Below are 12,240 nucleotides of genomic sequence, written 5' to 3'. Positions count from 1 at the left end.
TCAAGCTAATGTAAATATTAGTCAATGACGACACAACTGAACACAAAATGCAGTTTTTAAATTAAACGTTTTATTATTAAGGGAGAAAATAAATCCAAACCCGTATGGCCCTGTGTGAAAAAATGTGAGGTGTGTGTCCCATTATATCCGGCATAAAAGTAACACCGCATTTCAGAAGAAGAACATCACACCAACAGTAAAATATGGTGGTGGTAGTGTGATGGTCTGGGGCTGTTTTGCTGCTTCAGGACCTGGAAGACTTGCCGTGATAAATGGAACCATGAATGCTGCTGTCTACCAAAAAATTCTGAAGGAGAATGTCCGGCCATCTGTTCGTGACCTCAAGCTGAAACCAACTTGAGTTCTGTAACAGGACAATGATCCAAAACACACCAGCAAGTCCACCTCTGAATGGCTAAAGAAAAACAAAATGAAGACTTTGGAGTGGCCTCAAAGTCCTGACCTGAATCCTATTGAGATGCTGTGGCATGACCTTAAAAAGGTGCTTCATGCTCGACAATCCTCCAATGTGGCTGAATTACAACAATTCTGCAAAAATGAGTGGGCCACAATTCTTCCACAGTGCTGTAAGAGACTCATTGCAAGTTATCACAAACGTTTGATTGCAGTTGTTGCTGCTAAGGGTGGCCCAACCAGTTATTAGTTTAAGGGACAATCACTTTTTCACACATGGCCATCCATGTAGATTTTGATTTTTTTTCTCCCTTAAGTTTCATTTAAAAACTGCATTTTGTGTTCAGTTGTGTTGTCATTGACTAATATTTAAATTAGATTGATGATCTCAAACATTTAAGTTGAACAAACAACAAAACAATGCAAAAAATAAATAAATCAGGGTGGGGGCAAACACTTTTTCGCACCAGTGTGTATGAGTCATTAGCATGTATCATCAGCTAGCATCAAGGGCTCTTGGAATTGTCCAAACGTTTACCCTCTATTAGCCTCAGAGAGGTTTCTGCTAGCGTCTGCTCAGAACAGTGAAAAGACACGGGACAGATATTGTCATCTTGATGAAGCATCAGGACACAAGACCACCTTGACTGCTCCTACAAGTTCTGTCAATGAAGACAGCACCAGCAACAGGGGACAACCTTGCTTGAGTAAAGTGTCCAAGTTGGACTTACATGCGAACCAAGCTGCTAGTCCTACTGTACAGGACCAGAAGGTCCATGTACAATCCTGGAGTCCACAAAGTCCACAAAGCACATTTGGACCACCGAAGACCCTCCAGAGGGTGTAGAGCTTCTCCAGTGTCCCACCACCGAACAAAACCACATCGGAACTCCCGTGGGCTCACTAATGACTGGACTCAGGACCTAGGGGATAGACTGTTCTCAGGAAGGCTGAAGACTGTGATCCTCTATGGCTCTTTAAGAGTGTGATGATGGATGAGTACTTCCTGCTTGCTGACTTTCAAAGTAAAAGCACATGATTACTTCCATTTCTTCTGATGAGCACTAAAGCCAAGTGCTCGAGACAGATGGCCACCACAGCGTGGTTGTGTTCAAAGGTTCTTCATATGCGATATCTCTCTTCATGAGTCAGATGGAGGAAAACAAACACACCCCAGATGTCCACTATCAAAGACAAAACACAGGAAGTTGAGAGTCATTCAATTAAAAGGGCCCCAACCCCCTCCAGTGTAGACCTAAAAACAACTGCACTCAAAGATTCAAAGTGTCTGCCTGCCATCGTTTGTAGCTCAGCCTTTGACCTTGCTACATCTTACTTCTATCTTATACACACACACACACAACACGAGTAGTAGGGAGCAGGAGGAAGGGGCAGGGCTAAATCAAAGTGTCCCACTTGTCATTTCCATCCAGCAGCGGCTGAAGCTATTTTTAGCCTTCACATGTGCCCTGCTGCATGCTGGGAAGGTAGTGATGACATCACCATGACAACATTGTACACATCTTGTGACATCACAAGGTGGTTAGGACTTTCAGCAAGCTTTTCGCTCATGTTTTTGCTACAACACCACTTCCTGTCATGTGACCAACAGTCGCATGAAAAAACTACTCTCACCCCTCTCGGGAGACACAATCGTGTTCAATGCTACAGCTACTACTATGACTACTATAAATACTACTATACTACTTTACTTTAAGTGCTACTAGTACTACTGTTGCACTATAACTACTACCCATTAGTAATACTACTATAAGTACTACTATTACTGTAAGTACGACAACATAAATACCATTACTAGTACTGCTACTATTAATAAAAGTACTACTACTATTACTGTTGCTACTACTAGTAGTACTACAATGATGACAACTACTACTGTTAATATAAATACTACTGCTACTACGTCTACTACTGTGATTTTAGTGGGACTCGGACAGCACCCGGTGGTTTCAAACCAGTTCTTGACACACTGAACTACTAACCCCCTCCAGACACACACACACGCCCACGCACACGCGGGAGAATGCTGTTGTTGTTGCAGTGACTGACCTGTCCTGCAGGCGGCGCTGTTGTGGAGGTGGTAGGAGAACCTCATAGTGCTGAAGTGACTGGAGAAGGATGAAGAAGGAGGTGGAGGAGGGGGGGGAGGGGGCAGGCTGACGCCAAGCAGGGCGCCACGAGTCCGGTTCATTTGCGTGCGGACGCCCCCACGGGTCACTATAGGTGACCTAGTGTGGAAGGTCAGAGGTCAAAGGTGAGCCGACAGCAGCCAAGGATGGAGGACAAAACTTCTCCCTCCTTCGTCATCCTGCCACCTTGCCATCTTGTCCTCCGCCTGGCCAACTCCAGCTAACCTCCACATGCTGCTGTCTCCATGGTGCTCCTCTGAACCGCCTGAAGGTCAAGGGTCACACGTGAGAAGAAGCCAAAAAGTGCAGAGTCAGCAGTTCCCAGCTAATGCGAGACACTTCTGCTTCTCCTTCTCATCGCACAGTTTGTCCTCTTGCAAACACACACACACACACACACAGAGGAGTGACGTGCACACACTCAGTCACACTCACTCAAGTGTACACGCACAGATGGACAGTCCTCGGTGGTCAGCTTGAAGCTTTTGTGTAAAAATGGGAGTTGAAGTGAGGTTGAACGCTGCAGCTCCGCCTCTGTCTGGACATCTGATCCCGGACCAGCCACTCCCCCCCACAGCCCCTCCATCATCCCCCCTCCTCCCAGCCCCTTTGTGGTCTGGATCTCATTTTCCCTCCTTTGTCGCTTCCTGAAACTTGAAGCAAATGAAAACTGAGGGAAAATTCCTGAACATTTTTCCTGGTCGGTCTCCATCAGAAGCAAAGTTGGCCCAGCAAGGTCATGTTGGCGTTTGTTAGATGAACCACCAGGGGGCTCCACTGCTTCCTTTTACCACTGTGGTGTGACACATACAGACAAAATAATGAAAAATCTGGCATTCTTTTAGTTTGTGAAAAAACAGCTGCTTAATATGTGACTGTCTAGCTAATGCTATCATGTCATCAATCAATAATCAAACATCAGTGCTATGCAATGTTGTGAGGATCACAGCAATTAGGTTGCTGTGATGTCATCCTGATGAAACAGCCACAGCCACGATGGGTTGTATCTGTGGACTGCTATGATACGCTGTGATGTAGGAAGTTCCTACAACGCTAGGAATCAGTGTTCTGGTCCTGATGTGATGGCATCATCTGTCATTTCCACTTTGGTAATGGTTACCAAAGTCCGTTACCCATCAGTTGCAAAACATTTATTCGACGCATAACCGACTTTATGATGGTAATAAATTGATAATAGCTGATGAAATAGTTAACAGAGACACAGTTTGATGATGTGTGAGTACAGACAATGTACTCACCAGAAATGAAGAGTTAGTTGTCAAGTAAGACTGGTTAGACATAGCATTGTACGTGCACAGTGGTCCAGGTTTCTTCTTCCTTGTACACTCCTGATCAAAATCTTAAGACCAGTTGAAAAATTGCTAGAATTTGCATTTTGCACATTTGGATCTTAAAGGGGTTTTAAGTAGTTCTAAAAGCCAAAATCTGCTCAAAATGTTCATTTTCTGTCAGGCATTCACACTGTCATGCCCTCCTGATGGCTAAAGTTTAGAAGCTTTCTCTTTTTGAACATGGTCGGATCGTCGAGCTGCATAAGCAAGACCTCTCGCAGCGTGCCATTGCTGCTGAGGTTGGGTGCAGTAAATCAGTCATTCTCAGTTTTTTTAAAGATCCTGAGCATTATGGAACAAAAAAGTCAAGTGGTAGACCCAAAAAAATCACACCCGCGCTGAGCCGGAGGATACGATTGGCTGTCCATCAAGACACAGGGCGGTCTTCCACCCACATTAAGGCCCTTACTGGTGCCGACTGCAGCACAATAACCACCAGACGGCATCTGCGGGAAAAGGGTTTAAACAACAAAAAACAAATTCAAAGACGTCCGTCTCCTTCAATGCCACAAAACTGCCCGTTTAGACTTTGGGTTTTTCAACAGGACAACGCTGCAGTTCACAATGCTGGCTTGACCAAGGACTTCTTCAGGGAGAATAACATCACTCTTTTGGACCATCCTGCATGTTCCCCTCATTTAAATCCCATAGAGAACATTTGGGGATGGATGGCAAGGGAAGTTTATAAAAATGGCCATCAGTTCCAGACAGTTGATGCCCTTGGTGAAGCCATCTTCACCACTTGGAGCAATGTTCCCACTAGCCTCCTGGAAACACTCACATCCAGCATGCCCAAAGCAATTTTTGAAGTGATTAACAAGAACGGTGGAGCTCCTCATTTCTGAGTCCTACTGGGAACATTTTTGTTCTGGTTTGGAGTTTTTTGTTATTTTTTTGAACGATGGTCTTAAACTTTTGATCAGCTAATAAACAGCCTATTTCAGTTTAATTGTTGTTTTCAATAAATTACTTCTTCAAAATGCTTTTTGTCTCACTCCCCCTTCTTGTTTTTGCATATTGTAGCTCTACTTAAAACCTCAACCTCACCCAAATGTGCAAAATGCAAATTCTAGCAATTTTTCAACTGGTCTTAAAATTTTGATCAGCAGTGAACTTTATAAACATCAACTGCTTGTACTGTTTCTTAAAATCGCTCATGTTAGTGCATTGTTTGAGTTCCTTACTCAATCCACTCCGCAACTTGATTCCACACAAAGAAATGCTGAAGGCTTTTAGTGTAGTCCGTGCATATAATATAACAAATATGTTTTAGGTTAAATTTTTCCCTAAGATCATATTTCTCCTCCTATGTTGAGAATAATTTTTAAAAAGTTTTTGTGTTATTGTTTGCTTTATGCATAATTTTAGCTGTTTGAAAGTTTACCAGATCAGCAAATTTTAATAATTGTGATTTTAGGAATAAAGGGTTTGTATTTTCCCTGTAAAGCGGTATTATGGATTATCCTAACTGACCTTTTCTGTAGCATAGTTCATGAGTGAAGTGTACTTTTATATTTGTTTCCCCATATCCCCACACAGTAAGTTAGATATGGTAATACCAGAGAGCAGTAGAGGGTATGGAGTGATTTTTGGTCTAGAACAAATTTTGCTTTTTTTAGTATTGAAGTATTTCTAGCCACTTTGTTGTATATTTTTTATGTGAGATTTCCAGTTCATATTATTATCTATTATGACCTCGAGAAATGTATTCTCGTTTACCATGTCTATGCCGTCAATTTGTATTTGCGCATGTGTATCCTTTTTGCACTTACCAAATAACATTATTTTAATTTTACTTATGTTTAGGGATAGTCTATTATTATCGAACCATCTTTTTAGTATAGTTAATTCCTGTGATTTTTAAAAATGAGTTCCTTTGTGCTATCTCCACAGCAAAATGCAGTTGTTTCGTCTGTAAAGAATACCAGTTTCAAGTCCGTCGCGACTTTACAGATGTCGTTTATGTATAGATTGAACAGTTTTGGTCCCAGTATTGATCCTTGGGGTACACCGCATGATACCTTCAAGCTTGCAGATGTATATTCTCCTAGCTTCACATATTGGCTCCTGTCTGCTAAGGAGCTTTTAACCCAGTTCAAAGCTAATCCTCTGATTCCATATCTTTCTAATTTTGTAATTAGGATATTGTGATTAATTGTATCGAAGGCTTTTGTCAAATCCATAACTACTGCAGCTGCGCACTTTCTACCGTCTATAGCATGGGTAATTTCCTGTGATTTTGATTAGTGCCATGGAAGTTGAAATGTTAGTTCTGTATTTGTATTGGCTGTCCGCGAGTAATTCATTCTTATTAATAAATTTGTCCAACCTGTTGTTGAATAGCTTATCAATGATTTTTGAGAATTGGGGTAATAAGGAAACTAGTTTGTAAATTGATGTTTGTCTCCATTTTTAAAGATTGGAACTACTGTAGCCGTTATTTTTGTTTGGGAATTTACCAGTCTGGAATGATAAATTACTGATGTACAGGTACGTCAGCAGTTCTGCGATCACTTTTCCATGAAAGCTCACTGGGTCAAAAAGTCATGATGTCAGCACACAGTTCACTCTTAAAAAGTCGACTTTATTGAACGAGATGATAAAAACAGTAAAATAAGAATTCATTCATAAGTTTTGGGATTTCCGGCTCCTGAGACTGTAACGTGGCTGGAGGAGGAGACAAATGTCAGTGGTCATTCAAAGTCAAAGTCCATTACTCCTGGTCCCAGCAGGACCCGGTCTACCTGTTTGTCCTCCACCAGGACGCTGTAGACCACAGGGGAGGAGAAGGAGGATCTGCGGCGAGTACGTCGACCAGGAGTCATTGAGGCATCGTGGGTCATGACGGGCTGCGCTGAGGTGTCTGTTGCCGTGGTGATCAGGGTACTACTGAGGAGACCGTCAGAGCTCCAACCTGCACGCACACACACATGCACACTGTGAGACGAAGTTGTCATGACTCTGCCCACATCAAGGAGCAGGTCTGGAAGTCAACAAATGGGTGTGGCCAAACTGACCAATGATTGACAGGCGTGACAGGTCAGAGGTGTCCGTGCTTGGAGACACCAATGTATCCCCTTCTTCGTCTTCATCACTTCCCTTCGTCCTCTCCAGCGTCTCTTTTCTTCTTCCCTGGAACAAACAGTTTTTCATTTCCTGTTTGCATCTCACACAGGTGGCCTTTCAGCCATTCTCACCTCCACCTGAGAGTCTTCTGTCTTCTTCCATTGCCCAAAATTCTCTGTGGATAAACTTCAGCATCACCATACATGTCCTCACTTGTTATCAAAGTTAACACTGCTTCACTTCTTTTTACACTTGAAAGACACTTAATACATTGCCTGGTGAAAATAGTTTTGAAATATGAACAGAGGTGCGGTTGTGGAGTTGGAGGACTTGCGTGTATTCCCCAGTCTGACCTGCTCTCTGTAGCGTCTCCTGGAGGCGACAATGTGTATCTCGGAGCTGCTGCAGGACCAGAAGACTCTGCTGACCCGGGTCCATGTACCGAACACACACCCAGAGCAGAACCAAAAATGCCACACCCACCATGAACCTCCTCAACATGCCAATGTAAACACCGACCAGCTCCTGCACATGCACAACCCATGTTTTAAACACATGCACACACACGCACATGCACACGCACACTCACCATTGTGTGCTCAGGATGATCAGAAGTCATCACAAAGTGGTAGATCTTCCTCTCCAAGTAGAAGTTCATACACACCAGACCCAACAACACCAACCTACCACACACACACACACACATACAAACAAACACAGTATCAGGCTGAAGCTGTAGTTCCATGACAACAATCTCGCCAGTATAATAACCACAGCAGGCTCGTATTTGGCGATTGGCAAGGAGCTACCTGGCTCTGGAGGAGCGCTGGGTGGAGGTGAGGAGGAAGGAGGCACACAGGGCGGCAGCGTTGTACAAACAGGAAGTGACACTGTGCGTCTCCATCATCAAGAAGTTCTGCAGGAAGGACACTCTGCTGAAGAGCTCCGAGAGTACCACTTGTTGCTCCCTGGAGACGCTGCTCAGCTCAGAGAACATTGACCTCAGACCTGTGGATGTCATGTGACAAAGACCAGCAACTCTTTCATGAAGGGCTCACTCACTTGCTGTCCAACTAGAGGGCAAAAGGCTGACTATACAGTGGATCCCCGCATATTTGTGATTGATCGAAACTATGGATGCTCCGATCAGGGTTTTATGCTGCCGATACAGATCATCTATGAGTGAAATCGGCCGATACCGATACTCAAACCGATCACGTGTACATTTTTAAATGTACTATTGGCTATATCAGGGGTCGCCAACATTTTTTTGTGAGAACTACTTTTACAAAATGAAAATGGCCCAGAGCTACTATGCTGGTATCCACAACTCACAACTCTTTCTAGTGTTCTCACATTATACCTGAATGAAAAGCAGGCTTGCAGGCACCTCATGTGGTCGTGGGAGGCTCCCTGGGAGGCGCCCTGGTGCCCGCGGGAACCATGCACGTTGGTGACCCCTAGGCTATATGTTGTGAAAGGGGAACCATAAATTTAGACAAAAACATATTTCACCAAATTTTTCAAAATCACTGGTGAAACTTAGAGGATCAGGCGCCTTCTTTAAGGAGAATTTGGATGCGAGATCAGCTTGATTGCGCTCCAGCAGGACCCCCAGGCAGTCAGACGAATCCAATCACTTTTCGGGCTATCCGCCTTAGAGGCGCCACACACGGGAGGCGACGAGCAGCTGCGGTTGGCGGGGCTCGTCGCCGGTGCGTGGCGGGCTGTGTCACTTTTCCACCTCTGAACTACTTTGATATCCCCAAATTCCCTCCACATCTGACAGCCAATCTAAACCGTGGGACAGTCATACAAATGGCTCTGGATGAAGGTGTGTCGCTTGTCAATGTGGCTGGTCGCAGCCGCTTGTCACCTCTCGTGTGCGTGGTTTACTGCGTGTTGCCGGTGGGTTTCGCCGGTCGCGGTTGTTTGTCGCATCCCGCACACATGGCCGCCACATTAGTCGCCGTCCGACCGATGATCATACCGCGAGCCTCGATAACTCACCACACCCTGCAAAGTGCCCGCCCCCAAATGCCACGCAACGCATCACTCTGGCGAAACATTTTCCATGGCATGCTTTGCAGAGTGCAAAACTTATATCACTCTCACAACGACAGGTAAGTCTCACACGGCAGCCATGCTTGTTTTGGCTATGTGAAGGGAAAGTGGGCGGGAGACGGTCGCTGTAGGCTGGATCCTCTATATATTGCCATGTGCATGCGTGTCTGTTTTCCTTGTCTCTCACCTCCAAACAGGCATTGGTTCACCTCAACGCAAGAGAGTCATACAGTCGCTTTGTCTCTGTGGAGGAGGCGGGGTTGCAAGCATACACACTATCCATCCATTTTCTGTACCTCTTATCCTTAGTTGGGTCGCGGGGCTATGCTGGAGCCTATCCCAAAAAAACTACACACCGAAATGCAGAGCCTTCGTTCTGACAGTCACCACTCACTGAGACGTTCGGTCGGCAAAAAAAATACAAACGGAATAGCGCAAAATGGTTTGCGTTTACAGAAAGCCAAAACATACGCTGCTCTTTGATACAGTTGAAAAGCCAACATTCGAGAAATGCTACAAAATGTTTGACAAACAATACGAACTGCCTGTGAACCGCCAATTCCATAACTTTACAACAGTGAAAGATGACATTTTCAAAGGAAATATTGCATTACTATATTATTTTTTTAATTATTATTATAAATTATCATAACAGTGGTTTATTTGGTCTCAAAAAATTATATCGTTTAGTGCTAATTTGTGAGACAATAAACATTTCAAAACGCACCTGCATTGTTTTGTGACTCGGTTAAATAAAAAAAGTTTGTTTGTCCAGTCATATTTTTTCATTGTATTGTTATTAATATTAATGTTAAAATCTCATCTCGCAAGTTGGGTGTATCATGACATCCCTAATATTTTACCATTTAAAATGCCTTTAATAAATGTGTGAGGCATAATATAGGGATTAAGCTTGGATTGTGCTTCTATATTTAGCTTGTTAGCGTCCTTCGTCGAGAGCAAACAACGACAATTAAATGGAGATGGGGAAGGTTGTCTTCGCTGAATCTAATTTAATAATTACAACTGTCACTTTTATTGATCCAAAATCATAGAAGCCAACCTCAAACTATCAAGGAGGGCTTGGAGGCAGAGGAGCGAGCCTGTGTATCCTACAGTGGCGTCTAGATGCAGCAGCATAACCCAGGCTTTATCAGAGTGTCAAAAATACACATTTTCATGGGCTTCTCAATTACTCGTGTTTATTTGCTATTTGCGGTGGTCTCGAAACGTAACTCTCACAAATAGCGGGGATGTACTGTATTTATTAAATAAATGATGTCTGTCATGTCCTGCACAAGTGGATCTAGGTGTGTGTGTTGTGTCACCCTGGGTGGAGTCTCTCAGGGTAACCCTTAGCTCCTCCCCACTGTTCAGGATCTCATGCTGTGCCTGCAAGGCAACACTCTGGGCTTCCATCAGCTCCTCAGCCATATGCTTGGTAGACTCCAGCTGTTCCACTACACCTGCAGAACTCTCTGTCAACCTGACACATCGACACACACGTTTGTTAACCATGTAAGCGTGTTACTTGGGGTGCATGTTGTATTTTACCTGTGCATGGTGTTCTCAGCTCGGTTGTGCCAGGCCTCAGACTGCAGGAAGTGACAAATGGCATAAGTGTGCGTGAAGAACTCAGTGTAAGTGTTGAAGGCCACACTGTCCATTGAGGCTGTGCACCTGCTGACCTCTGACCCCTTGGGACATGAAGGGAAATCCCTGCCTGAACTGAGGAGCACAGTGAGGAGCATTTAAGGCTTCTCTTCAGTGATGTCCCTTCCTCCTGTACGTTGCATCATGAATCATAGCATTTACAGAAGAATTTTGAAGAAGCTTCATGAGTTGTCAAAATAAACACCTAATTAGCCTCATAAAACTACGACTTAAACTTGGAAAAAAAGGAGATCCATGAGCGTTAACAAGGGCCCATACGTGACTATTGCAGTACATTCTGAGAGACGTAGCATCAGCACTATCTGCCATTTACTAAGGCATGTTTTTTTAAGTGCATCACACTTGCTTATCAGGGCTTGCAGTCAGTGTCATTTTCTTACAATGGGATCTAGGACCTTAGAAGACAGCAACAACACTCACCTGCTCAGGTGACAGTGTGTGAATTTGAGCGCCAGGCGGCCCTGTCTTTCTGACGTCATCTCCCGGCAGTGCTCGTCCAGCTGCCCAAGTGCACGAGCCCAACACTCTCCGTATTTGGAGTTTTTCGCCAGGCTCCGAACGCGCCCCAGCTCCACCTGACCGAGCACCAAGTCTGGACCAGAACCTACACCAGAACCAACCGAACCAGCTAAAATCAACAACACGGCAGCAACGGGGGCCGCCATCTTCACGTACCATCAGTTCAGCCAATCACAGAACTCCATTTGAACGCGGTCAGGCGTCACACAAATCAAGTCTTAATAATTTTAAAATCTTAAATCACCACACTTAACGCTCATACACTTACACGTAGATACACTTTAAAAAATATGTGTCATCTTATGTCTGACTTTAAAACTTACCAACACGTCATAGGTCCTCCACCCGGTAGGCGGCACCCGTATACTTCATTGAAACACTTAACTTTGGAAGGATTTTTGTGCAACGTTCATCCTCTTGGGCTCAGCGACCTGAGGTAGGAACTCATGCACTCATATTATTCAATTATATGGTCCATGTGCTCACGCTGGCTAATGCTGCGTTCCAGAATAGGGTGGGTGACCATATTTTGATGACCAAAAACTAGGGCACTCAAATGATGCACAAAGTTTACTCATAGGTGTCTCATTATTTCAATACATTTGAAGTATGCCACCTCTGTATGGATAGAAATCTTGGTAGATAGAAACTTATATAACCAAAGACACAAATTCCAAAGGAAGAATGTCAAAAACATTTAAAAACCCCGCACAAAAATTACTCCAAAAACAATGACACAAGAACAAGAACGTTCTGGGAAAACACCCAATTCCAGACTGTGAAGAAATTTTAGATGGTCCGGTCAAAAGTAAAGAAAAAAACATGGCAGATGACCTTAGTAAGAGTGCTGTTTATAGCATTCGCGGTACATTAAAGTCATTATCGTGAAAACTAATATTACCCCTCATATTTTATATGTGCTTACACTTGTCGTCAGAGCTTTGTCAGCAACAAAGTAGATAAGTGCTTTTAGTTTTGTTCTTCTTCATCATTGGTTGTGT

At 43.9% G+C, this 12,240-nt stretch overlaps 1 protein-coding gene across 3 annotated transcripts; it reads right to left on the bottom strand.

The window, feature by feature from the left end:
• Positions 1–6,310: 6,310 nt before the first annotated feature.
• Positions 6,311–12,115, bottom strand: LOC129178763 (uncharacterized). Of its 3 annotated transcripts, none has more exons than XR_008569861.1 (10): positions 11,141–12,115; positions 10,601–10,774; positions 10,375–10,532; positions 7,792–7,990; positions 7,572–7,665; positions 7,336–7,507; positions 7,114–7,157; positions 6,934–7,048; positions 6,661–6,853; positions 6,311–6,583 (listed from the first exon to the last, which is right to left on the bottom strand). XR_008569861.1 is itself a non-coding variant. In XM_054771428.1 (10 exons), the coding sequence occupies exons 1-10, from the start codon at positions 11,383–11,385 to the stop codon at positions 6,542–6,544; spliced, it is 1,308 nt and encodes a 435-aa protein (XP_054627403.1). In that variant the 5' UTR covers positions 11,386–12,115; the 3' UTR covers positions 6,330–6,541. The 3 variants fall into 3 exon arrangements, 2 of the variants coding, with proteins under 2 accessions (XP_054627403.1, XP_054627319.1); XM_054771428.1 differs by having other exon boundaries at positions 6,330–6,583; positions 6,661–6,830; positions 7,336–7,402; XM_054771344.1 differs by having other exon boundaries at positions 6,331–6,583; positions 6,661–6,830.
• Positions 12,116–12,240: the final 125 nt, after the last annotated feature.

Source organism: Dunckerocampus dactyliophorus, chromosome 1 (genome assembly GCF_027744805.1).
Source record: "Dunckerocampus dactyliophorus isolate RoL2022-P2 chromosome 1, RoL_Ddac_1.1, whole genome shotgun sequence".
Taxonomy (NCBI): domain Eukaryota; kingdom Metazoa; phylum Chordata; class Actinopteri; order Syngnathiformes; family Syngnathidae; genus Dunckerocampus; species Dunckerocampus dactyliophorus.
The sequence above is the reverse complement of the archived record's forward strand: the minus strand, read 5'-3'. Positions and strand labels throughout refer to the sequence as shown.

What these genes read in the sequence shown, in the direction of transcription:
- LOC129178763 (XM_054771344.1), bottom strand. Translation starts at nt 11,385, where the DNA reads ATGGCGGCCCCCGTTGCTGCCGTGTTGTTGATTTTAGCTGGTTCGGTT. An exon ending in GCTGAGAACACCATGCACAG is followed by an intron (nt 10,533 to 10,600) that starts GTAAAATACAAC and finishes TCGATGTGTCAG; the next exon opens with GTTGACAGAGAGTTCTGCAG. An exon ending in GTCACGCCTGTCAATCATTG is followed by an intron (nt 6,831 to 6,933) that starts GTCAGTTTGGCC and finishes GTGTGCGTGCAG; the next exon opens with GTTGGAGCTCTGACGGTCTC.